Source organism: Salarias fasciatus, chromosome 2 (assembly GCF_902148845.1).
Source record: "Salarias fasciatus chromosome 2, fSalaFa1.1, whole genome shotgun sequence".
Lineage (NCBI taxonomy): Eukaryota > Metazoa > Chordata > Actinopteri > Blenniiformes > Blenniidae > Salarias > Salarias fasciatus.
The window spans coordinates 26,546,753-26,573,550 of record NC_043746.1 but is presented as its reverse complement, the minus strand read 5'-3'; the positions used below and the strand labels follow the sequence as shown (position 1 = coordinate 26,573,550).

The window sequence follows — 26,798 nt, the reverse complement described above, 5'->3', positions numbered from 1 at the left end:
CCCTTGGCGGCAAGTGGCGTACCCCAGTCCCGCTGCACGTGAGCTTGAAACGACGGCACGGCGGGACATAGGACCGCAGTCCGGGACCGAGCCCGTGACTGGGTTGCCAGCCCGAGTGCAAAATCACGCTGCACCGGCTCCGGAGGCTGCGGCGGCAGCGCGAGGCCGGTGCGCTCGGCGGCTGAAGTGAAGAGCCCCGCGAGGTGCTCCACAGGCTCACGGGGGAGACGGGATGCGGTGGAGGCGGAGTCGAACCGAGTCGAACTCCGTGACACAGACACGCTGCTGCTGCTGCTGCTGACGCTGCCGCGGATCTCGGCCCAGTCGTGGGCGGCGGCGGTGGTCTCCTCGGCGTCGTTGTGCCCATGAAGGCTGCTCGCCGCTGGCTCTCTTCGAGCGGCAGCGCGAGGCAGGCCGGGCAGGAGGTCCGCTGGCGGTGATGCTGCCAGCCAAGGCAGAGGAAGCAGAGCTCGTGACAGTCCTGTACGATGAGCGGAATGCCGCAGGAGCGGCAGGAGAACGGCCCGACGCCCGATGGCGACTGGTCCCGGGCCGGCGAATCCATTCAAGTCGAATCTTGATCCGTAGAAGAGGCTTCTAAGTCTCATGGAGATGCTGAGAAAGAAGAAGGGTTTGCTTAGCGCCATCCGAGGTTATGTACCCTCGGTGTGGGGCGTGGCGCTGCGCCATCGCGTGCGGGGGATTGGTGCGTCGAGCTTTGTATAGTCTCAGTGGATTGGACAGAGATTGGAGGTGTGCCACTAGCGAAGCCCGTAGGCGGGCTAAGCACTTACGAAGTAGAACGTGATCCTCCGTGTTTTTGTCTTCACGCTGTGTTAATTGAGCTTCACGGTGTGAATGGTGTGAGGCTGCAGCAGTGTGTGTGTGTGTGTGTGTGTGTGTGTGTGTGTGTGTGTGTCAGCTCGCCGTCTCCTGTCGGTCTGTTTGAAGTCGCCACATGGTGGTGCCACTAATCACGTCTCTTTCTTCTCCCTTTGTTTACTCTCTAAATGCCTTCAGCAACATTTTATTATTAGATTTCAATGTGGAGTCATCTGATTTAAATGTCATCGTAAATGAAAAACAGTGTCAATAAACAAGAAGGGAAAAAAAAAAAAACCTCCAACACGTCCCGGAGAGGTTTGAAACACTCGCAGGAGAAAGTGAAGCCCGACTGGAGTGAAGAGACACTTTCATGTGTTTGGATTGAATCAGAGAGTGACGATAGAACAGTGACGGCTGCAGGTGATCCAGTCGAACGAGAGCGTCACTCAACCGGGTTTATCAATGAGCTCTGGAGAAACAGTCCAGCTGTGAGAGTCCGTCACCTGTAAGTGAGAGCACACACACACACACACACACACACACACACACACACACACACACACACACACACACACACACACACACACACACACACACACACACACACACACACACACACGGTGAAATCTGAGTCCAGTTTTGGTATTTCAGGTCTGGTGCGTCCAAATTGAAAAGGTTGCAGTGTTACAATTACTTCGTTCGCTAACCCCCCCCCCTCGTGTGTCAATTTACCGATCACAGCTGTCTGACTCCGCTGACCACTGGTCTTAATTCAACCCGATTCCCAGGAAAAGAAGTCTCGTCTTTTAAGGCCAACAGATTCGTCTGTCCGGGTCAGTAATGCAGCAATCATTTGAATGGGTGGCCAATGAAGGGTATAACAATAAATGAAACAGTGAATGAAATGTGTATATTTCATTAAATTATCACTTCTGTCTTAATTCAAGAGATTTTCCTACATAACTAAATATGTTTTGCTCTCTGGAAATGCGTGTGCTATGGTTTAAAAGACAACAGCAGGCACTGCTAAAACTAATTCAGTGTCATTTGTTTCATTTCTTGTTTCTTGGAGTTGAGATAGCGGTGCTGCTGCTGTGGTTTTCCACTGACAAAGTTATTTACTCACGCTGATAATGAACCTCGCTGCTGCAGGAAATGTTTGCTCTGCATTGCAACCAACTTAACAAAGCAGTGACAGGCTGGAGGTGATCATTACAGCAGTGAAATCAGGCTGATATGCGAATGAACAAGCGGGACTACAGGAGAGCAGCTGACCTTGAAACCAGAGAAAAGTCAGTGAAACACTCACAGCCTGTTTATGCATTGAGGAGGAGGAAGAGCGGTGATTACACAGCGCTGTGTAATTATCACCTGCTGTGCGGTTGCGGTGCAAACACGTGTTATCAGGCCTCGCTCACCATTAAAGCTCCCGATCCAGGGTCAAAGGGAACCAACAGATATGCTATCAGAGTGGGAGGAGCGAATACCCAGCGTGCCTTCGTTTCTGTTTGTCATTTTCTTTATTAAAAAGGGAGTGTGTGTTGGTAAAACCGGATATTTGTTGGCATTTGAGAGCTGAATGTAACGACGTAGGCTGACTGCAACAGGTCAAACAGCTGAAGGGAGCCTCCAGCAAAACGCCCTCTGAGTGGAGCAGTGGAATCTTTTTCTCTTTCCCCACGAGACTGAATTTTAGTAAAGGTATAGAGGGGAATAAAGGTGGATCCAAACATTGACATGAGCTTGAGAGCAGCCTGTGGGATGATGGGATATCTGTCTTTGGATTCAGCTTTCCAAGACTCTGCGGTGTCTTCTTTCCAAACTGATCTCAGCCTGTCATCCTCAGAGATTTCAGTCCTCTCCCACTTGGACGCTGCTTCATCTTTCACCAGAGCAGTTTTCAAACGGTCTGAATCTGCAGTGGGAGGATTGATGGGGAATGTCTTCTATGATCTGGTTCGCTTCATGTCACAGAACCCATCCTCAAAGCTCTGCTGTCGACTTTCAGTGGGTGTGGAGAAGCGAGCCGCTCTCCTCTGGTCCCTCGTCGGATGTGGCTGAATGTCTTGTGGACAATGCAAAGACACACATGTCATATAGCATTTTCAGTTCCTCCCGCTGATCGAGAATCAGCTTGTTCAGATGATATAGAATGTCTGGAAAAACCTCCCTCGCGTTTCCCTTCCCCTGTGGCCTCCATGACCTACTTTCTTCCTGAGCTGCACACCTGGGATTCATCACCTTATCGCCCCTCAGTAAAACTCCGGCTCTTCATCCACTTATCACCAGATCGGCCGCTTCCCTCGTGTGGTTTTCTGCGCCTCAGGCTCCCGTTGTTTTCCTGGTTCCTGTGACATGTAGTGTTTATCAGCCGAGGTTCCCCCTCGGCCTCCCGCCTGCTCCCTGTGAGGAAGACTCACCCATCGCCGGATCCAGCTCTCCGTCACGCTTCACCTCTTTGACTCTCCATCGCAACACGGCATCTTCGAACTGGCTTTCTCCTCAGACTCTCCACTTTCAAATCAGTCAACTTCTTCGTCTCAGTATCAGTTTTTGGACCCAACTTGCTTAAACCTTAACTCAACCATCTGGTCTGTTCGGACTCTGTTGACCTGTCGTGTTGGATTCCATCGCACCCTCTCTTTCCTCGAGCAAACACTCAGGCTACGTCTCTAATCAGTTCTGTCTCTGCACAGAGTAAGGCTTGGTCTGTCTTAGCATTGTTGCTGGTCTGCCCCCATCTGAAGGTACAGCTGCTGCACTCGACCATTTCCTGAAGGCTGTACATTTTGTCCCTCTGAACTTCCTCCTGCCACAGATGATGGTCCAGCTTGTTTATCGTCTCAATGGGGTCCCTGAAGGCATCGAGTCAGGCTGCGGGCCACAGCTCTCATCTCAGGTAAATACCTTCTGTAAATCATTGGAGACCAAGCCCAGTATTTTCCTTCACACTGAAACAGAAATAATTAATTGGTTAAAAATTCAACACAATGTTTGGGTCCTGATTCAGTGTTGCCAGATTGGATGGGTTTCTGCCAAATTGGGCTTATTCTGAACACATGCTGGAAAGAGTCGCATTGGGCGGGTTAATAAAATTTGGGCTGGTTTTTTTTACAACATTTGGTGGGTTTTTAGAAACTATTTAGACCCACTTCCAAATCCTCCTGATGCGCCATTCAGCATGATCTATGAGCCACACTGACCATATGATAATGCCACGACCCTCCCTATTCATAATACTTACTGATTTGGTTGGTTCATGTCCATGTTGTGTCAGAGAGAAAGGTTATTATGAGTCAGCCTGCATAGTTTTTCATTATTATTAATCTAATTACAGTGAGTTGGATTTCGATGTTTAGTTGCTCATGTTTCATGTTGGTGTTGGATCTTTTTTTTGCAGCTGCAATGAGCCAGTGATTGATTCTGTGTTGGCCGTTGTCTCATTGCACTGTTTGTGGGGAGCCTGCTGTACTGCAGTTTGTCTTTATTTGGTGCAGCTGTGTGCTTATGACCCGTTCTTTATCATGCAAATAAGAGTTTTACGGTTGTAACATGAGCTTCTACAGAGATTGAGAGTTGGGCTGGTTTTTGTTGAGTTGGGCGGGTTTTATGTTGTGTTTGGGCTGAAACAGTGAATCAGATTTGGCAACCGCACCTACATTTACTGTAGCCTAAAGCAAAGACAGTCATAGATTAACAGAGTGGAGAAAAACACGATAACTATTGAACATATATGATCAGAGTCGTAACGTCTTACATCACAGTTTCAGTTCTTGCTGTCTTCTTCAATAGTTAAGAAAATGCCTGACGTTATTCCAACTGCCCAGTGTGATGAGGGTTTATTCTAAAGCTAAAAAAACTGGAATTTTCTTTTGCTGAGGACAGGTAAAGTGAAGCAAGTGATGGCGTCAGTGAGGGTACACCTTCTCCCCAGGAGAAAGAAAGGGGAGAAGAAAAGAAAAATGGATGCAGAGATAAGGGAAGAGAGTCTTCCTAAAAGAAAAACGTCTCATCTGAAAGCAGGAGGTTATATTTGCCGTGTGAGAATAGTGAAATTAAGCAGATGTGTGTGTGTGTGTGTGTGTGTGTGTGTGTGTGTGTGTGTGTGTGTGTGTGTGTGTGTGTGTGTGTGTGTGTGTGTGTGTGTGTGTTTGACTCGTCATGAGTGGAGTCGTTGGTGCAGTTTGGAGCCACTAAGTCCCTGAACGCGAGCAGTAAACCTCCCCTGGATGAATTCTTCATGAGTCTCTAAAGTCTCCCTCTCGGGAAGAGCTGTGCAGCAATCACATAAAACACCATTGGCAGAGCCACAATAGCTTCATCTGCACATGACAAGTTGAGGAAGAGTTTTTCAAGCGCAAGTTTTCTGTTACAAAAAGAAAAACTTGTCCTTGAGATTCTTAACGGCTCCGAGCAAGGCGGTGAAATTATTACATCAAACTGAGACATCGGCGGTTTTTCAAACCAGGTTTCTGTTTGTATACGAGCGAAGACGCTTTAAGGAAGATTCAACAGTTTGTGAAACAGATTTTATTTCCTTGTAGCATTGAGAGGCGAGATGAAACTACAGGTAAAAGTTCAGCTCATATTTTTTCAGCAACACCTTCATCAAACTTGCATGAATATGAAGGAAATCCCTCTCCTCCCGCCGCCCATCGCTCTTCTCTCCATCACAGTCGAGGCGATTCAGTGCACCGAGTTCAAGAGCAAACCATCGCTGGACTGACGAAGACGTGCACTGGAAATATTGATTTAATATGCTCATAAAGTAAACCTGTCCTTCCTGATGAGTTTGTTCAGTCTGCTCCTGTTCCTTTGTGTCCTAACATGTCCTAAACAGACTCCTGCAGACTTCTCAGGACCAGGTGAAGTCCACTTTGTCACCTTCTTGCAGGACGTCTGTGTTATTCGTCATTGAAGTGATTGTTGATATTTGTCAGTACTCCAGATCGTTCCACCCTGATAATGTCCAACGGCGGCTGAATCATCAGAGAACGACTGGAGGTGGCAGCTGTCTGAGATGTTTACAGGAGGGGAGAGAGTGCAGTGCCCTGAGGAACCCCTGCACTGCGTCGAGGCTCAGTCATGAGGGGAGAGATCGACGCCGCTGGTCTGAAGGTTTGGCTCTTTGGTGCAGGAAGCAACCAGGAGGTTTTCCACAGAGGTGAGCAAGAAAACAGCACCATGTGGACGGTGTGTCAAAATAAAACAGGAAGTGAAGTATGAGACTCCATGCAGTGTCTGACTACACAATAAAAGAGAAAATCACATCAAAGCAGATCGTTGACACCGTCTGTATCGCGACATGGAGTGTATTATCACAGCACTCCATTTAGACGGTCACCAGGTCATCATTTACGACTAAAAAACAATTTTGTGGGGCTGATGTGGGGAGGTGGTGGCTGTGAATGCCATAAAATGCTACATCTGGCACAGATTATTGCACATTTAATGCATACAGGACACATAAAGAAGGATTTATGTGTTTATGTGCTTTAAAAGAACGGTAACCAACACATGGATTTATCTGCTTGAGGTTTATTTTAGCGACACTTGACATTGAGAAGTGAAATCTTGCGGCTGAGTGCAGTCACTGTTCCACTGCGGAGCTCCGGCAGGTGTAAAACCACACGTGTTGTGTTTGCACCGCCTCTGCGAGACCTCACACATTCCTGGGGTCAGAGGTGAAATTCACCCTGGAGCAACACGAGCAAACAGGATTGTGTGGCGTTTGACGGCAGCTCCGCTCGCAATATTTCTCCCCCTGAACAGCAGCTGAAAGAAGCCGGCGGCGCAGCTCCGGCTCGGCCCTCCTAATCCCTCCACCCTTCTCTTTTCATCTCCTCCATCACCGGAATTACAAATGGGTGTGAACGTTTTTCTGCTCACTTCTCTCAAAGCCGCGTATTAACAATTGCACGGCGCCGCAAACGGCATCTCCGAGGTAGGCGCTGACCTTCATCCGTCTGCAGAGGGCACGCCAGTAAATCCATTTCTCCAGAGATGTGGTTCACTGAATAACAAATCACGGGCGCAGACGTGGCTCTCGCTCCGGCTGAGAAGCACACTGCTGGAAGCCTCTTTGGTGGGGCGAGTGACACCGGGAGTTTATTATGGAGAGGGAGAGAGAGAGGACAAATAAACAGTCCAGAAAAAAACCCAAAAAAAACATGACAGAATAGCAAAAATAATGAATCTCAATAAACTGCGCAAGGTGCTCGACCTCCATTTGGAGCAATCAGGGTTTAAACAGAGTTCAGCATGTTTTCCAGCCACACTCCGACAGAACGGAACAAGATGGCAGCCGGGTCTTATCTGCTCGCTGGCAAAACTGCAAGTGTGATCTGTTTGCATGGTTGTGCAGTTTAGCATTGTTTTTATTCAAAATCGTAGTAAATCAGAGCCTGTGAGTGAAAGCAGGTTAAACCTGTCCAGGTGAACAGCCACACACACACGCACACACACAAACACACCAATGGGGCATTGAGCTTACATTTTGCCAACCTTTTAAAGTGAAAACACATTTTGGATTTTAGTTTTAGAGTCCTTCTCTGTATGACTGAGAAAACTCCACTTTCAGAATCCTTTACCCTTCTCTAATAAAGTGTACATTTACTACATCATCATTACGATTACATGTGGAGACATTTTAGTTCTTACAAACAAACGATATTGAAAGGAACAAAACGGTGAGGAAAGACGGTTTAAAGGAGCTGTTCTCTGTGTGCGTCGAAAAAAACCTACAAACCGACAACAGGCCTTCCAGGAAAACCACATCATTTTAGGATTTTTGTTTTGTTTTTGCAATTTTCATAATAACAGACATCATTTTTAAGACACGGCCACATTACAGAAGATCTCTGAATGAAAATGCCAAAGTGATGCTTTTTTTTCACTTGAAATCTTGTATAAAAAGAATCTCAGGGTCTCAAAATAACCTTAGACACAGTTTTAAACCGCGTGGCAACTGGAGTACCTTTAGAAAACATGCAAAGAACACACTCGTGATGAGACTAGAACAGTGATTTTCCCTTTATGAATGAACACTAGGGGTGGGACGAGACACAAATTCCACGAGACGAGATGTCTCACGAGATTGAGTCCACGAGATGGAGACGAGACTAGACGGGCGGGGATTGGTGCTGAGCTGTGGGGAGCGGTGCGGTACTCACATGCAGCGTCGGTGCGGCGCAGAGCACTGCTCACACGGAACACGGAGTGTTGGGTCGGGGCGCCCCTTGTACGGCCACGGCGCCCTCCGCTGTACACTGCGCCCTAGGCAGCTGCCTAGTTTGCCTACTCCCGTTCAAACCGCGGCGCACAAACGACGCCATGACTGCATTTGCACTTCATGCCACTAGATGCGCTGTTTGCATGTTCAACCTTATTTTACACAGACACCACAGAGGAAGAAGGGCGCCGCAGCTGCTGCAGGCTCTCTCTGCATGTTGTTAGAAAAAGAGTGTGAGCCGGCAAGACGTGGTAAAATGTTCGTTGATGCGATGCACCGTTTTTTCAATAAAAGAGAAGAACTGAACGATCGTTTCCGCACATTTTCTTTACGTCGTATCAATTAAACTGTATCACAAGTAGTTTGTGTACTCAAAAGACCAAGATTCCTTGCGGATAGAACATGCGCAGAACAGTATTTCATGTCCCTTTCGACCGGGTTTTTAAATATGAATATGAGCACATTCAGGGTTTTGCACGTGTTTATATGGCTGTGCGCCATGTAATGTATCATTCCGTCAATATTCCAGTTAATAAAGAGTTATTGCCTGCATATAAACGCACTCAATCTCGCGGCATTCGATCTCGCGAGATCTCGCGGCATTTCAATCTCGTCCCATCCCTAATGAACACAAAACACAACTGCACAATGGAATAGCAGCTACTAACTCCTTGCCGGTTTGTCAGTGGAGGTTCGATCATCACATCACGGCATCAGTGAGTGTTTAAAGGCGACTCGATCTGCTCAGTTTGATCTGGACTTGAACCGAGGATCAACGAACTGCGCCCTGTAAACAGGCGTCCGTACATACATGAATGTGCACTTCATGCGTCTCTCTGGTGTTCACACCTCCACGGACGACAGCGGCTTCGCCTCATGTGGGAAACACGCAGAGTCCCGCTCTGAGCCGATATCTCGCCGCTTCCCTCTGCACATATTTCTGTATCTCATTTCCGATGTTCCTTCCCCCCTCCAACCCAGCCAGCGCCGCAAAAGATCAGCAACCCGTCAGAATCTGTTCGGGCTCGCATTTCACCAAGCGCCTTATCTTTACTTCAGCACCGATGTAACGTTATTTACACCGCGCAAACAAAATGGCTCCGGCGCTGCCGCCGCCGATAAGAGCCTTTAGTCGCGCTCTGAGGTGACAGCAGCCAGATTACAGGTTGGTGATTTACCTTATTCATTCCTGTGACCTAGAAAAGAAGACCAATTTCAGTGGTCGCCGCCGTTCCGCCGCAGACAGACGTGATTTACTGTCGCCGGTGTTTTATTGAATCCTCCCACCAGAGGTGTTCCAGCAACATCTCCGCTGACTCTGGGAGAGATCAGGATGCAGATTGGAGGAGATGCGATTCGCGACATTCACGGGAAGGCAGTTTTTAAAACATGGCAGCGCCGGGGTGATCTGTACGGTCTGTAATTTATTTATTTTTGTTGACATATGGCAACGCTGCGTGCGCCTCCAGCCCATGGTTCTGCTGCGTTCGGGGCCTGTCTGGAGATTTGTGCGTCAGCTGTACAAAAAGAGAAGACGCATGTCTGAAAGTTCTCTGGTGAAACAAGGTTTTTCTCACCATTTCACCCTGTGTTGTCTATTTGAAGCATGAATTAGGCTCCATAAAGGAAAAAAAAAGTCCTTATTGTGCTGTGACTTTGCTCTGAGTTGTTATCTTGTCCTTCACAAAGTAAGAGAACAACAGCCAAACCGACAAACAGTGGACTTTCTCTTTGAATATCCGTTCAAACCCTCGTCTCCTCCAGCTCTAATCCTTCAGTCCACACCTGATTATCTTGAGATTAAGAGACCTTTGAGGGGGCAGATCTGACGTTTGCTCCCCCGTGGAGTTCAGGTGGGGGGAAAAACCTGCTCCTCCGTGACTTTCTGTGTGAAACTGAGGAAAGTTTGGGAAGTTGGGGAATAAAGGCTTGAGGGAGTATTGATTTGAAGGCAGAGCACACTTGGGACACAAAGGTGCAAAGAGCCTTCAGACTGCATGCAGGATCACTCCGGCTTCTCTTCCTCTCTCACACAAAGGTGGAGCGTGCACCGGGTCTGGCGGGGGATGCCCTCAGCTACAACCTGATAAGAGCATCTCACACACACACACTCTTGCATGTAGGAGGCACGGTACACACACACACACGGATGGGTGCGAATGGGCCTCGTACGGGCTTATTAAATAAGTGGAGGTCCTACACGGTGAAGTGGAGCAGCGAGGGGGGGGGTGATGTGCCCGGGCTGCTCTGCAGTGCTGGTGGACGACCAGCAGCGCCATAAGCAGCCAGTCAATAGGCTGACTCAACAGCGTGTGAAATTAAGAGGGAAATAGAAGTAGACAGACATTAAGCCGCTCTCCCACTTCCCCTCACACCCTCAGACGCCAGACAGCAGCTAATGCACACACTCACACCCACACACACACACACACACACACAGACACACACACACACACACACACACACACACACACACACACACACACACACACACACACAACCAAACAGACACACACTTCTCCCAAAGCTGCAGGTTCAGGATGGATGAAGGGGATCTGCCCGACGCCTGCTCCACACACACCCCTTCTATACTTAATTATTTATCTTCCCTCGTTTCGAACGTGTGGTCTTCAGTCTGACGGAGAGACGGGTCCACAGACCGTCCTGGTGAACAGCGCTCACTACTGACATGCAGATCAATACCTCCCATCTCATGCACGTCTGTTGAAACATCGATATTTACAGTGTAGCTACAAGATAAATGCATCATTCAGGTTCACTAACTGCTGGTGAAACAAGCTTTACGCAGAGAGACCACACACTGTGACGTTTATGATACTGCTAGATTTCCCCGTTATTGATCATGTTCTTCAATCTAGTAAGACTGGGTCCTCATATATCAGACGTCGGCTGCTTCAGTGGCTGTGAGGACCGTAGGACTGTGTCCAAATCGTCTTCCTTATTTCAGATTTCATCTTCCCTCTGAGTCAGTATCTTCATATGTGGACAGAGAGAAACTGTGAGGAACAAAACGTACCGTTAAAAACTCCTGAATACAGAGCCTGAACAAAAAGCTCAGGAATATCAAAGCAATACACAATATTACATTTAAAATTCAGTTGGCTAAAAAAACCCATCCTGCTCCCATAAAACCAGACATCTATTGTCAGATATCCGCTGGGAAGATGTTTAGAATATCTCCTCATCTATTCTTCTTCCCCTCGCAGCTCCTTGATATGTTAATACGCTGCTTGTTGTCGAGTCGGAAACAAAATCCTTTCTGCTGAGAGCCTCATTTTGTCAAAGCAGGGAGGAGTCACATTTCCATACCAAATGTCTGGCGGAGAATGAAACTAGTTTTAAGGAAATTTTTGAACAGTGGCCTAATGATAAAACAGCCAGTTGCCAAGGTGATATGCAAAACAGCCTCATTGACTCCGAGTTGAACTATGAGAACCACCTTCAGGAGGGAGGCAGGGGAGGTGAAGGGAGTCCTGCTGGAAGGCTCCCAGTGCGCCACACACCAGTTTCCATGCAGTTCTTTCGCTTCTGGTAGTTCTGCGAAGTAGAACATGGCGCTAGGGGGCGTAGAAGGACCGGGTGCTCGGGTTCCTCGGCACAGAAAGTCGCTGTCGTCTCCTCTAAAGGTCGTTCATGAGTCGCTGCATAAAAGGAGGATTGTGGTGAGTCTGAGTCCGAGTCGGGCTTTTCTCCATGGAGTTTGCATGTTCTCTCTCTCCGTGTGTCCCGCCCCTGTGTTTCCATGTGATTGAGGTTAGCTGCTGACTCTAAATGTTCTGTTGGCGTCAGAGTTACTGTGTGTGGTCGTCTGTGTCCCGGGTGACCCGTCCAGGGTTTAATTAGGCTGGGATCATCTCCAGCACCCAGGGAGAACATGCAGACTCTATGGAGAAAGGCCCTGAAGCAAAAGGACACGTTGACACATGAGAGAAGGAAGCGTTAGATATGAAAGAGGACCGACTGTACGGTCTGAGCCACGAAAAACCTTTCTCTTTAAATATATTTCAACTTCTGAACTTCCCACTGCGCCTCCTGCAACAAATTCAAGTAAATTCTTTAGACTCTGATCATTTCTGAAGTGTTTGGTCTGTTTGTTGAACTCACACTGCTTCAAGTTTAGTCTTAACTCATCCTGAAAGTTCACAGATGAGTGATTTCCACAAAAAAAAAAAAAATAAAATAAAAAGCTCGAAAACAAGTGGAGCGAGAACGAATTCTGGAAACCACACCATCTGCTGTGTCCTCTTCCTCTGGAGTATGCGGCGCTCATCAAGTGTTTATTCCCCCGGCCGTCCCCGTGCAGCCTGATCCCGTCGTCCCTCTGAAGCAGCAGAAGATGAATACAAGCGGCCGAGGCTAAGAGGAGACAATGTCTTCAGATGGATATTGAGCGAAGAGCAACAAAGCTGATGGAATTTCATTGACCTATGGCAAACTGCAGCGTGTTACACAACCAGATCAATGTCCTCGCTCCCTCTTTTCTGCGCTCGCCTCCCTCTGGGGAACTTTTAATGCTCAGACTTGCTGTTGTTGGGGAATCGGGAGGCGGAGGAGCTCCACAGAAGCAGATGTGTGCATCCTGCCAGGTTCCTCAGGATTGCTGGTTGGTGCGTTTGATCTTCGGGGATTGAAGGACGGCGAGGCGAGCTTTCAGCCGCCGTATCTCCCCGCTCCGACTTCAGAGGGAATGTAAGAAAAATAGTCAATCTGTGATCTGGAAGATCCTGCACAGATGCGGCGTCTGCGTCTCCTGCTCCCGGAGACATTTTGTATTCATGCCGTCGACGCTCTGCCGCTATGTTCTGTGACCAAGGTCACCGGCTGAGAATATCTGATTGAATCCCTCCGGTTGATTTGTGATTCTGTCTTTCGTGAGGACGCGTGTGTCGGGTCAACATGCCTGAACCGCAGCGTGAACACAAAGAGGGAGTCTGGATTTCGCGTCAGCAAGGAGCCACCGGCCTGTTTGATCAGCGCCTTGTCTGATTTTGTTTCCCTGCCATCTGAATATGGGCTGATCATAAAAACATGAACAACATGCCACCGGAATCTGAACCCTTCCACACAGCGAGGCTTTAATCATGAGGAAGGACAGGAAAGACCCAGACCTGCAGGGCCAGGGCTGTTAAAGTACTGATCATCGATACTCCAGGACTGTGATAGTGTCTCCCTTTGACCAGACTTCAAAACACTGCAGTTAATGTTCACAAAAGCCTCTCAAATTTGGGCCCATTTCACAATAATTCACAACAACATTTTCAAGTAAACAGGAAAAGGATGTCGTGAGTTTGTGGTCCTTATGTCACGTTAATCAACTTGCTTTGTGTCTGTTTATTGTCATGTGTCTGTTTGTGCTCATAGGGCGATTTTTGTTCTGTTTGCTGTTAATTTGTCTGTTTAAAAGTTCTTTTTATTAAATGTTTGCTTTGTTATTGCAAAACACTTCTTGCTTAAAATTCCACGACACAAGCAAATCTGCCTCTTTAGCGTCCGTTTGTGGTTATTTTGTGTTATTTTTGTCTTTCTGTTGCTGCTTTGCCACTTTAAAGTCTTCTTTTGTCTTTTCTTGGTGGTTTTTGGCTTTATTATATAGTAATTGATTCTGTTTTCTGGGAACTCTTTGTAGCTGCATCAGATAATATGTGATCGGCTGTCATGTCTTCGTGTCTGATGTACAACACTTTTAAGTCACATTGTTATTTTCTCTGTTTGTAGTTCTTTTTAAAGCGGTTCTCATGGTTTCTGATCGTTTTGTGGTTGTTTTGAAGCGTTGCTCGTCATGCACAGATTTCTCCCATTTCACTGGATTTGTTCCATGTGTGAGCAGTTTGGGTTTTTCCCCCCATATTTTTGTGGTTTGGGAGTTTTGAATGTTTCTGTTGCGTTACGCCACTTCTCGCTCGTCCCACAGTAAAGCGCTCGTTGTTTCTCCGACTCGTCACGGGAAAAGTTGTGCAGCGGCGGCCCTGACGTGACCCGGGCCGTTCCAGATCTGACCTCGCAGCGGGACGGACGCTGATTTTAATTTCATTATCAGCTGATATGTGTTTTGTTTTCCGCTGACCTGGAACGGGAGTGCGTTCAGCAGCGGGACTCCACCTCCGGGGGAGCGGTGCACACCTGCTTTTAATGATATACAGCAGACCTGCTTTTAATCGACACACAAAGACAGTAAACACACACACACACACACACACACACTGCTGTTCTTGAAGGCTTCTGCATGCTATTTAGTTTTGATTTGAACCACATGCTGCTCTGTCAGGGAACATTCGCAGTGTTTAGAGAACCAACAGCGTCAAAAGATCTGCAGAAAAGACACAATGTTTCCCAACAGGCGAAGTAACACTTCGGCTCGATCCGAGCGTCAGCAGAGTCCAAATCAGCTCGGCGGTGACGTCAAGTACGACTGACGCTGTTCGCAGCAACACAGTGACTCCAGTTCCCCTCAACAGGGAGTTTCAGGGAACCTTGAATTTTTCCAAATCCGGCTTAGTATCAAAATCCAAATGGGTCCATATGGTCCAGCGCTCCCGTGGACAAACCCAGTCCCCCCCCCCCCCCCCCACACACACACACACACACACACACACACACTCTGCAGGAGTAGCACTATCGGAGGGCCCAGCCATGCTTCGCCCATGCGGAGGTGTGTGTTCGCCGTGGGATTTCTCTTTGCTTTATTCCTCTGCCAGAAGCCGCCATGCGGGGACTCCGCTGATAACGGCGTGCAGCGGCAGCACATGCACAACCTGACCGGGAGCAGGGGGAGATGGGAGGGTACGGCCCTTCCCCTCCGCCTAATGACGTGAGTTTACATCCCATTAGCGCCGCGAGGGCGGACAAGAGCGGCCGAGCAGCTCGCTCAGAGGCAAGAGGGCATTTCTCTGAGCTCACACCCAACTGTTATTTGTTGCAGCGTCAAGCAGCAAAAAAAAAAAAAAAAAATGAAAATGCTCATAAATGTAACGGGCACGGAGGGAAACAGATGACAGGACTGAGTCAGACGCTGCGGCGTTCAATTTATTCACTGTAATGTGGTCATCTGGCGTCACAGCCGCTCCGGTCTGCAGGACGGAGGGAAACGGAGGGAAACGGACAACCTGAGGGCGTTCAATCGACACCGCTCCGATGGAACGCAACAGAAAAACAAAGATATCTAGAATTTGGTCAAATTTCTTTGGTGCTCGTCCATTTTAGAACAAATATAACTGATTTTTCTAACCAATTCAGGTAAAACTGCACCTGCACACACACTTTATAGAGCTTCATCCACTTAAAAATGTGTGCCGGTAAAACTGTCCAGAACACAGCGGTCCGTCACAGGACACACACCTACCACACTAAATACACTCTCACACACAGAAACCGGTGAAACATTCCGAGTGAACCGCAGGCCGGGGGTTCGTGTGTTTAAACAGCAGGAACCATGCTGGTTCTCCGCTGCGAGAACACACTCCGAATCAATAAACTGGACAAATTAAAATGAGATTTCTATTTCCAGGAGGGGGCCTTCGTTTGGAAACAGAGACACAAACAGAGAAGCAGAACTATTTCTGAATCAGCTAACGGATTCTGGGAATAACCTTCAGATGGAGTTTAGAGCCGCAGCGTGGAGTGTGAAGGTAGACTGGGCACAAACCGGGGACACACTGGAGCGAGGCTAACAAGGACTGTGTGTGTGTGCGCGCGTGCGTGCGTGCGTGTGTGTGTGTGTGTACATTCCTGTTGCAGTGTTTGTATGAGAAACAGAGAATAGAGTGGGAGCATGTGTTATTTCTGCCGGGCTTCACACATTGAGTGGACAAACAATCTATTCCAATTAAAGCGAGCTGCAGCCCCGGAGACTGCAGAGCGGCCGAGCTCCATCGGATCACATCATCCCCTGAAACCCCCCCCCCCCCCCCCCCCCCCCCCCCCCCCCCCCCCCGACAGCCGATTGTGATTCGGAGGAAACAGGCCCCTTCAGGAACAACTGGTGGCAGGGGGGCGGAGAGGAAGAGGAGGAGGAGGAAGCTGGCTCCAACTTAGTCCAGAAACTTCCACACAAACAGCACGACGGCGGAGGGGGAGGACATTAATCCTGGTCGCCGCCGCGGCCTGCCCCTCCTCCTGCATGTGGGCCGGGGAGACAAATTAATTATGTGGCGAAGATTAATCGGCTGGCGTTAAGGGAAATGTGTGACTGTAGAAGTTTTGGAGGGCCACACAGCTGACTAGACTAATGGAGCGTTCATGAACTCTTAATAGATGCTGTGATGTGGAGAGGTGTGTAAGCAGAGGGAGAAACAGAGTCCCGGCTCACTTTCTGCAGCCCGGGAAGCGGCGGCGGCCTCTATGCATCATCATTACATTATCCTGCTTGTACTTAAAGCTGAGAGAATCAATATTTTATGGTCGCAAAGGCTCAAACGTCTGAACGCAGCGTCCTCACAGCGACTAACTCACACATTCTGCAGCCAGAACGAAGCTTTGAGCTTCTTTTGTTTTGAGTATTTACGATTGTTTGAGAAATGGTTCTCCGTCTCGAGGCAGGCTCCTCTGATGGTTCATAGAACATGATGAAGGTTCCTGTAAAAGCTCCTCTGATGGTTTCTTGTTCCTGCAGAAGATCAATGTAATGGATTCATAATTACATGTATAGATGCGTAGATATAAGTATCGTAAGTTACACACATTCATCCCAGATAAGTATGATTGTCACGACTTTGTAGCTTTTACCGTCTCCTCACTGAATCTCTTAAATCTTACCTTCAACTTGTGCTTAAAGGACTTTTTTTTTTTTTTTTTTTTTTTTTTCGAACACTCTTCCCTAAATCTGGAGTTTTTTGGAGCCTTTTTAACACTTTTCTCCCTCTTTGAGCCTCAGAGAGCCTGAAATGAAAACATCAAGCTGAAAAGGGAAAAAAAGGCCTCTTCGGGTGAAACTGCTAACAATGACTAATAGATTTAAATGGAGCTTTCTGTGAGGGGCTGCATGCCAGACGCCAGGTGATGAAGTGTGTTTCATCAGCACAATATGTCATTAGTTATGTAACGTGACGTGAATGTGGAAAAAAAAAAAAAAACTGTAGAAAACCCAACTCGGAGAATAAAGTGGAAGTCCAGCGAGGAATAAAAAGTAGAGAGCAATAGTTTTGAGGTGAAACAGGCTGTGGAGTAAAGGCAGAGCAGATTTATCTCCCAGTTACATCAGCTCTGCGGGAAGGTGACACTGTCATTGGAGCCGCTTTATTCCTGATTTCCACTGACAGAGCCGCAGATGTGGATTTATCCAGAGCTGCTCTCAGTTCAGAGGCCTCAAACTGAACAAACGGACATGCAGGGTCCAGGATCTGTGTCATGATTTAATACCAGGGGTGGGAAAAGTACAGTAATGAAGCACAAATACTTTTAGTTTTTTTTTAGTTCTCATCTGAAAAGGCCTGAATCTCCTCTCGTCTCAGGTTTTTCGTCTCACGCCGCCCTGGTGTCCTTCTCTGTGCTGCGTTTCCTTGATGCTGTGAGTTGTTAGCCTCTCCCTGGTACATAAATATTTGGTCCACAGTTTTGTCTGTGCCAGTTTTTCTCCTTTCGGCTTCCGTGTTTTGCAGCAACATTCCAGTTCAGTGTGTCCCGACCTTGCCGGTTATCTTCCATGTCCTTGGTTTTCCACTTGTTTGTACCTTTTCCTGACTGGGCCGACTTTCTGCTGCTTTCCCTGGATGGTTTTCAGAGCTCGGAATGGATTAAAGCTGCATTTTCTCTGTTTGAACAGAGTCTGAGCTTTTTTTGAAAGCTCCCACCTTGGAAGTCTTTTTGAAAAAGTTGCATTTTCAGTGACTCCTAGCACTGTTTTCAGATGACTGAAATGCAAAGAAAGTTGCCATTTTCACTTGAAAATAAGAGATGAGTTAATATAATAAATTCTCAAAACTATTGATTATTGTTGCCAATTTAGGCACATTTAAACCAGGTAATTGTTGAAATTACTCCAAATTTCAGTGCTAGCGATGTTCTTTCAAGGTGAAAAATACAAACATTTTGGTTGAAATTAGTGGCAAATGATTCGCCTTTTTTAAATTACAGCTCATGAAACCTTTTCATACGTACTCTGTCATGTTTTGCTGTTCAAACGAAGTTGCCCTCTATTCCTATGCCAGTTAAATTTGGACAAGTTTCCACTTTCTAACAAAGTTTATCAAATTTAAACAGCACAAAAACATGATTTGAAGGCAGACGGTTAAAAAGTGAAGGTCAGTTTTTAAACGCCCTTGGATAAAAACCAGTGAAATTGTTTGGATTTGCAGTGAGGGTGACTCAGTCAGGGTGGCAGGACTGGAGCGGCTGACAGGAAGAGTTATTCACACCCAGGCTGTTTGATGGGGAAAATACTGCTCACTCTGCAATTATATTTTGTGCCAACTATTGCTAAAGCAGAGCTGATAAGTAAGCATATCCTGTTCCACGAAAGCTCATTGTGTTGGTGCGAGTTTACTTTACACTAATTAAGACATCTGTCCTTCACTTCCTTCATGACATCCTGCTGGACGGACAAAACGCTGCAGCAGCAGAACCGCGACGCCTCCGGGCCGAGAACAAAGCAGCTCCAGCGGCTCGCCGCGTTAGACGCGCTCTGCCTTTCCCACCGCCGCGCCCTCGATGTTTCGCTCTCCTCTGCGCTGACATTTAGACCCGTTTATACGACATTTCAGGTGAAAACGCAGAATTTTCATGTTTTCATTACGCAGCAAAGACAGTGATGTCTGCACAGGAACCACAGTGATGCTGAAAGTGCCTGAGGGCCACCCTTCTAGAAAAATGGGAGAACAGGCCTAGGCATACATTCAGGGTGCTTTCACACCAGGTGAGGCCGGGGACTCGGTTCGATTGGGAGGGGAACGCCATAAATTCACACCTCCGTTTGGTTTGGTTTGGTTTGATTTCGCTCTGTGCTTTGAGGGTGGATCTAACCACCTGGACAATGTGACGCTTTTACAACAACATGGCGTCAAACGAGCACAGAGCAGAGAGGAAACGAAGCACGATGAAGAAGAAGCCTGGCTCATCGATCGGTCCAGTCCAGAAGCAGACAGTCCTCCCCTTCAGCCAACTTGTTCACAACAAAAAACACAAATAACCGCCACAAATAGTCTTCTGACCAACTTCAATGCACATCCTCACTCATCTTTTCAGCTCAGATTGGCCAGAACGTCATCACACAGCGCCCGTCAGGTGGTTTTTGACGGCGTGGGAAAGTGGGAGTGTTCTGCAGGACAGAGCAGGAGGAACAATTCTGCACTCTCCAGAGCCTGCGGGACAGAACGTGCAGGTACAGATCCACAGGTTCAGGTTCACCAGGATGCAGGAGCCGCACGAGCCGACGTGACGCAAGTCTGCTAATCTCACAGCAGATCAGCTCCTCGCTTTACACGGTTTCTGGCCTTCCGCCTGCAGTCAGACCTGCTCCAGTCTTACTCAACAGTATCGGAGGGAAAAGCCAGAAGTCAGAGATCAGGGAGCGCTCTGAAGGAGAGAACGCTGTGGTGGTCTGCAGCAGGGATAACATCCCGTCTGTGGAGTCCCACTAAGCCCCGGAGAAAAATCCAGGCCGCATTCAAATAAGAAACAGCCACTGTGGGTTTTTGGAGCTTAATGTCTTTGAAACTGTCTGCTGATGTTTTCAAAGTCGCATTTGAATAAATAATGCCATCCTGCACTCAAAAAAAAAAAAAAAAAAACAGAAAGAAGATCGCACCCTTGGGCATAAACAACTTCGCTTTTGATTTCTGCTGGTTTGGATTGTGCACAAATCTGAATTTACCTATCTGCCCACACTCCACTTTCTCACACTAATCCTAATTCATGATGGTAGAATTTACTCCTGCTGCGTGAAAAAAAAAAAGACTAACTCTGAACGATAACCTTGATTCAGAGCTGAAGCATGACAGACGTCAAGCTTTGTGTAAATACCCCCATCAGGTGAGAGACGAGCGGTGGCCCGACAGGAAATTCAGCTCAGTTACGATCATCAGCGATCGAGTTGCAGCATTGTTTCACCAGCATGTGAGAGCATGCACCAACGTCCCGTCCTGGAAATGTAAATTCATTCAAAAAACAGTGGGACCTGCTAATCCGCAGAGGAGGGTGCAGCCTGGACGCAGACACGCTCCTGTTACCTCGATTTGAGTCACACACTTCCTTCTTCGACATCAAACAGCTCGGCGGACCGACACATCAATCTGGATGCAGATTTTTCAGATTTTTCAGGAGAAATACAGAAACCTGTGTGAAATATTTGGCTGATTCGCTCATTTCGTCACATAACTATAAACACATGTGCCCACATGTAATGTTCTGTGGTGAAACTCAAAAGTTATTCATTAGTAATGACACATATTATGATTCAGGTTGTGACAAAGTGGTGAGTCAGACAATAATTGACGTTTCCGTGTTTAACCGCCACTGATCGCCCAGAATTCAACACTTTCTACAGCTTCAGTGACGAAAGCTGTTCTGATCTGTTCATTTCAACAGATACCTGAACAATCCCCTTAAGCATAATGAGCAATACTCTTAACAACATGCTTTTCCAGCAGAGCCTTTTCAAAGGGTCTAAATCAGGGGTGTCAAACACATTGTGGTTCTGAGGCTACATTCTGCCCAGTGTCATCTGGAGTCAGCCTACAGTAACCTTCAGAAGTTTATCGTTGTGGTGTGATGAAAATGTCTGTTTTTGTAAAACTAAATAATCACTACCAAAAATGACAACAATCTCAACACCTTCTGGTGAAAAACAGAATGAAATATCTTTTAAAGAACTTCTGTAGATGTTGAAACTAGACGGCACGGCTCTGAGGTGAGTTTCCTCCCAGCGCCACTGATGTCTCACCTCTGGCGTCAGTGTTTCAACAGAAAAATCAATTATTTGCCTGAAAGTTTCACAATTTGTTTGGTTTGGCGGGCCGTATTGAAGTCTTCTGCAGGCCGGTTTTGTCTCCACAGGCCTTATGTTTGACACCTTTGGTCTAAGAATCAATCAGAGCCCCACACATGCTAAAAATAAAATACATCTTTATTAAGGTATTAATTCTTCAATTAAAAAAAATGTACATTTACAGCGTAACAATCAGTAATGAACGCACACGGCGCTTCTATAGCTGATGAAGAAACACGAGAGCGACAAGAGGACAAATTCAATATGTGCCTGAAAGTGACGGAGGAAATCATAGCAGCAGGTAAAAGGTCCTTCAGAAGTGGAAGTGCAGCTGATGGCGGCGTCCTGTTTTATGTATGAGAGGAAATAAGCCTGATTAAAAATGAAAACAGGCATAAACAGGCTCCGTGGTGACAAGTCGAGTGCTGAGAGACAAAACAGGAGGAAAATGAACTGGAGCTGGGCTTACATGCTCGTTTCCTCAATTCTTTCTGATCAGATTGCTACAGTGAACAATCGCTTAACTGATCAGTCATAGGATTGATCCCATGATGCTTTGCACTGTGAGCCACGTCCGGCTTCACCCTGAACGGCAGCAGCAGTGAAATTAATCCAGCTTGTTGAGTTTCTTTTAAAAGCTTTTATCCACTGAACATTTTTAAAAGATTTTTGATCAGTTGGACGAGCGACGCCGTCAGGATTACCAGGACTCCGCCTCTTCCTGGAATTTCGATGTCAGCTGTTTCCTTGTCTGGGTTTTTCGACTTTTCTCAAAACCAGTGGTGCAGTCCAGGGCACACCCACCTATCATTCAGTCAGGATTGGAAATAACCGCTTCCAAATCCGAGTATCTATGAGCCAGATTGACGACGAAGCCACAACCCCCCCATCCTCTGCCTCTGACTGGCAGAGGATGGGGGGTTTAATGAGCCACTCGCAGCTTCGCTGTGCCGGCCGGGCGTACTTAGACTTGCATGGCTTAATCTCTGAGACAAGCATATGCTACTGGCAGGGAAATATGTGACAACGAGCAAATACTATGAACTGATTTTCACTAATTCCAGTTCTACTGTTTCTAGAAAATGGCTTTTCTGGATTGCTTTAAAAGAAGGTAAAATTCGATCGTATATCCACCTTGAAGGGACTACACCGCCCTTTAACCCCAACCGATCTGCTGGAGGTTTCATCCTCTCCACTGTCCGATACGCTTGCTCATGTGAGATCTCTCTGGGGTTTTCTCTGAAGCTGTTGTTACGTAAATAAACCTTGATGAACTTATGAGCCATGAAACCACAGCGACTGCCACGAACTGCAGGCTGCTCTCGCATTTGGCTCCAAAATACGCCTGTAACAAACGCACTAGTACAAAAATAGACCTACATTTACATTAGCTTCATCTTCATTCATTGTTAGTGAGGGGCCATGATCCCCAGAGCGTCTCTAAAGCCCCCGGGGTCACTTCCAGTCGAATGTTCGACCCACCAGCTCAAAGAACTTCTTGTTGGGTTCGTGAAAGAACTGGTAGAGCTTCTGCAGGATGGCGGGCGCCACGTGGGGGTGAGCCCTGCCCTTGGAGTCATGTAAACACCGCTCCCGCCCGTGGTCCCTCAAGCAGTAGAATCCCTTCGTTTTGTTGAAGTAAAAATTGGAGGCGTTGATCTGCGGCTCCAGCTTGAGGAAGCGCTCCACCTTCCTCATCTCGGGGAAGGGGTCCCGGATCAGCTGGTCCCCGTCCACCACGTGGATGTTGTCCAGGGGGAAGTACTGCAGCCAGTTCTGCATGTGCAGGTAGTAGAGGCTGCGGTTGAGGGCCTTGTAGCCCAGGTTGATGTCCCCGTCCTTCACCAGCACCGACTCGATGGGCTGGTAGCGCTTGTGCTTCTGCAGGCGGTTGTAGAAGACCTGGGTGTAGTCGGAGAGCACGCGCTCCGTCGGGTCCCGCAGGATCAGCAGCAGCTTGACGTCCGGGTTCATCTGGTGGATGCGCCGGGGCACCTTGCCGGCGGTGAAGTAGGCCGGCGTCTTCTCCACCGTCAGCTGGTGGGGCAGGGCGTAGGGCATCTGGCTGAGGTACCAGGGCAGCCCCCTCTGGAAGTGGCTCTCCCAGTCGAAGAAGTGCACCTCGTTCTGCGCCGCCGCCACCGCGCTGTGCAGGCTCAGCATCTCGATCAGCGCCCTGGTGCCGCCCTTCCGCACGCCGATGATGATGATCTGGGGCAGCTGCTGCAGGGTCCCGTTGGCGTGGCCGGCGGTCCCGTTGTCGGCGGCGGCGGGAGGCGAGGACGGCCCCCCGTCCGACACGGGCCAGGAGGGGAGGGGCGGGGACTGCATGGCGAAGAGCAGCAGGCCGAGGAGGACGGCTGCCATGACGGAGGTCCTGACCCGGGAGGATTTCAGCCTGGCGAGAGCAGAACGACCGCGTCCCACATCGAAAGGGCGGCTGGCCGAAGGCGAGGGTCCCGGGAAAGAAGAAGAGGAAGGAGCTTCGCTCTGCGGGGGGAGGGGACAGCTGGAGTTACTCCGCTCACACCAGATCACCGCAGCTTTTCCACAAATACCTCAAACTCTTCACAGCAGCACCTGCTTCAGTGCTCCAACTGAAAACCACACTAAGTATTCACTACTTTTTACCTTTTTAACACAAAACAGCGTGTTCACAACGTCTGAGGAGATCAAAATGATATTCAGTATTTAAAGCAAGACTCAGACATAAAGCATAATAACAGTGTGCCTGCTGAGTCATGACTCATGATCATGATGATTTATATACATGAAATAAATGTAAAAGTGAAGTTTTGCGTTGCTTAAATTGTATGTATGTTAAATGCATGTTAGGTGCTGCTACTAAACATGCTCGAGTAAAAATAGAAAAGCTACTGAGTAAAAGTTACTTTCTGACTCCATTCATTCTAAGTACTAGAAATAATGCAGGAACAACAAAGTCTATGTTTACTCAGAGGTGATATGAATGTACGTCAAGTAAATTTGAAATCGTTGTGTTTTATATTCTCGAAATTCAACAAAATTACACATAAAAATAATGCTTTAAGGAAATAGTCAAGCAAAAGAGCAAACTGTTCAAAGTATTCAGTACTTTTCAACCTTTAAACAGAGTGTGCCAAATATTAGGGTAGAAATGTGATAAAATAAACTATAAATATTCAGATTGAAGGTTTTATTATCGATTCAAATGAAAAAATGAGTTACCTTTTTACAAAAAAGTGAAAATATTTTGACAGTGTCTCACAGCGTTAATTTGAAACAAAAAAATCAATATAAAACCTGCATGATACTTATTTAAAGCAATGTATCTGTTCGTAGTTACTGTGTTCCATGATTCAGTCTCATTCACCTGGATACGCAGGTTTACTGTTGTAAAAACGTATTTACTATTAAAGTAACTACTTACTTTAGAACCACAGTAAACTGAATTCAATTATTGTTGTATGATAAACACGTCAATTAAAAAAAGAGACATTACATAATGGGAGGAATTGAAACGTGTTAACTAAAAAAACTCAATAAATCCACGTTTCATCCTTCATGTTTCAGGAAGAATGATTGGAAACATTGGAAAACCAACAACACTACTTTAGAGTAATCTGAGTATTTGTAATCCATTACTTCCACTCCTGCTTGTGTACAGATTATTAGCCACATGTAAGTATAAAAGTAGATTACAGGAGTTAAACTGTACGTAAGTAATTTACTTTTAAGTAACACTCTGAGTAAAGAACGTAAACACTTCAGAAATAACGGTGTTCCTTCCTACCATTGTGTTTACTTGATTATCTATGGAATCAAATGCTGCAAGGGGTGCAGAAAGCATTCAAGGAAAAGGAAAATGGTCACAAAAAAAGTACAAGGGACCTAAAATACAACTCAGTTACAGTTGCAATTAATTACTTCCACCAAGTTCCCAAAATACAATCCACCCCATGCTTTGTGCTTCATGTAAAGAAAAATGCAACTTATTTTAAGAAATATTTACAGTAATATGAGTAATAGTTGTAGTTTTTACCTCCACTTGTCTTTTCTGGACAGATTATTATTAATGCATTTATAAAAGTATAAAAGTCGATGAAATAGAGTCACCTACACATAATTAGGATTAAAACTACATACTTGAAAACATTATATAAAGCTAAAGGACCAATGTTTTGCTTAATTACAGTAATATATTTGTCCTGCTTCTTCCGCCCCACACTTCCACAAAGATCACATTAATGGGAATATCGAGAGGCTAAAGGAAAGATTCAAAAGTACTCCCCTCTACAATTGCTTATTAGTACCTTCTAACGGAATTTAACAGCATTATTAGATATTCAATTCAAATGAATAAAATATAAATAATGCAGTCACGTAGCTAAAAAAAAAAACAAGTTATGCTTACAAATACTTCTTTATTATAGTAATGTGACTTCCTGTAATTATGTACTTTCATCCATCATCTTCTGTCAGTCAAAGTCATGTTTCAGTGTCATCAAGGAAAGTAGAAAAACATCCATGGGATCATGGAGAGGTTTTAGGGAAAACAGACCTTCATGAAAAAGTGCTCATCTCAAAACCTGCTGAGAGTATCAGTTACTTTTCACAGCATTTAACTGCACTGTTAATGTTATTCCAAAGGCATAGCAGCTACAATAGATTGACCTAATCAGAAAGTATAAACATGTTAAAAAACAAAACAAAAAAAAAAAACCATAAGTTCATTACTGCAGAATTTGTAAATAGTAATTTCTACGCTGCTAAATCAACCTTCACTTCATGTGAGGATAAAGATAAATATTAACATCGAGATTCCTGAAAATAGGCGACTACTCAATTGCATGCATTCATTAATGAACTAATTAGTAATTTACAGTGGTGCCTTTTCCACGCTCTTGCTGATTAATAAAACAACGGCTTTGTAATATGTATGCATAGAGTACCTCATATTTGTACCCAACTACAAGTACAGTTACATTGAAATCTGAGATAACTTATTTATCTACCTGCGTGTGTTTTGTTAAAATCACGAGTCAGTGTGGTATAGATTAAAATTACACCATCTGAAAATTTGGATCATCTGTAAAAAGGAAAAAAAAAATCTATGAGAAAGAAAAACGTAATATTCGGCTTCACAAATCAAGGATATATTTGCAGATATTTGTCGGAAACATGAAGTAATAAAGCAGGTTGTGAAACAGATTAAAAATAAATGATGGCTCGGGCTCGGATGATGCCTCTGTATCATCAGTACCGAGCGGTTTCACGCCCGGGTCTCCCACCTCGCACGGCAGACGCGTCTCCCGGCTCTGCGCTCCTGCGGCGCCTCGGAGCTCCGCTCTGCTCCCGGCAGCTGCTTCACTTCGACCCGCCTCCGCCGCGTCTCTCCGGGCTTCGCTTCTGTATTCCCCGCGTGCAAACACACACTCTCTCTCTCACACACAAACACGCGCGCGACAAAACTTCCTCCGGTCCTCGTGCCACTTCCCCGGAGCGCCTCCTCCGAGCTGTGACCGGACCTCACCGAGACCCGCGTTTTCACCGTCAGCTGGAGCGCGGGCGAAGCCACGCCCACGTGACGCAACGCGGACACGCCCCCCCTGCGTGAATGCTATGTGTGACGAAAGAGGAGGGGCGGGGCCAGATGAGGCAGGTGATCCAGGTGTGGGGCTCCACGAGGGCAGCAGTTATGTAATTACATTTCCTGTTTGTGTGGAGTGAGTAGAGTAAGTATGAAGTAACTTGTAACTTATAATAACACCATTCTCTCAAAAACACACATCCGTCCCTCACTGGAACACTCATTTTTACTGCTGT

The 26,798-nt window shown here is 46.7% G+C and overlaps 1 protein-coding gene across 2 annotated transcripts; it reads right to left on the bottom strand.

Annotated features, from left to right (window-relative positions):
- Nucleotides 1–12,859: 12,859 nt before the first annotated feature.
- hs3st1 (heparan sulfate (glucosamine) 3-O-sulfotransferase 1) lies at nt 12,860–26,482 on the bottom strand. Of its 2 annotated transcripts, XR_003933378.1 has the most exons (3): nt 26,264–26,482; nt 21,170–23,483; nt 12,860–12,872 (listed from the first exon to the last, which is right to left on the bottom strand). XR_003933378.1 is itself a non-coding variant. In XM_030114163.1 (2 exons), the coding sequence occupies exon 2, from the start codon at nt 23,358–23,360 to the stop codon at nt 22,449–22,451; it is 912 nt and encodes a 303-aa protein (XP_029970023.1). In that variant the 5' UTR covers nt 23,361–23,483; nt 26,264–26,482; the 3' UTR covers nt 21,128–22,448. The 2 variants fall into 2 exon arrangements, 1 of the variants encoding a protein (XP_029970023.1); XM_030114163.1 differs by lacking the exon at nt 12,860–12,872 and having other exon boundaries at nt 21,128–23,483.
- Between the last annotated feature and the right edge of the window lie 316 nt (nt 26,483–26,798).

What these genes read in the sequence shown, in the direction of transcription:
- hs3st1 (XM_030114163.1), bottom strand. Translation starts at nt 23,360, where the DNA reads ATGGCAGCCGTCCTCCTCGGCCTGCTGCTCTTCGCCATGCAGTCCCCG.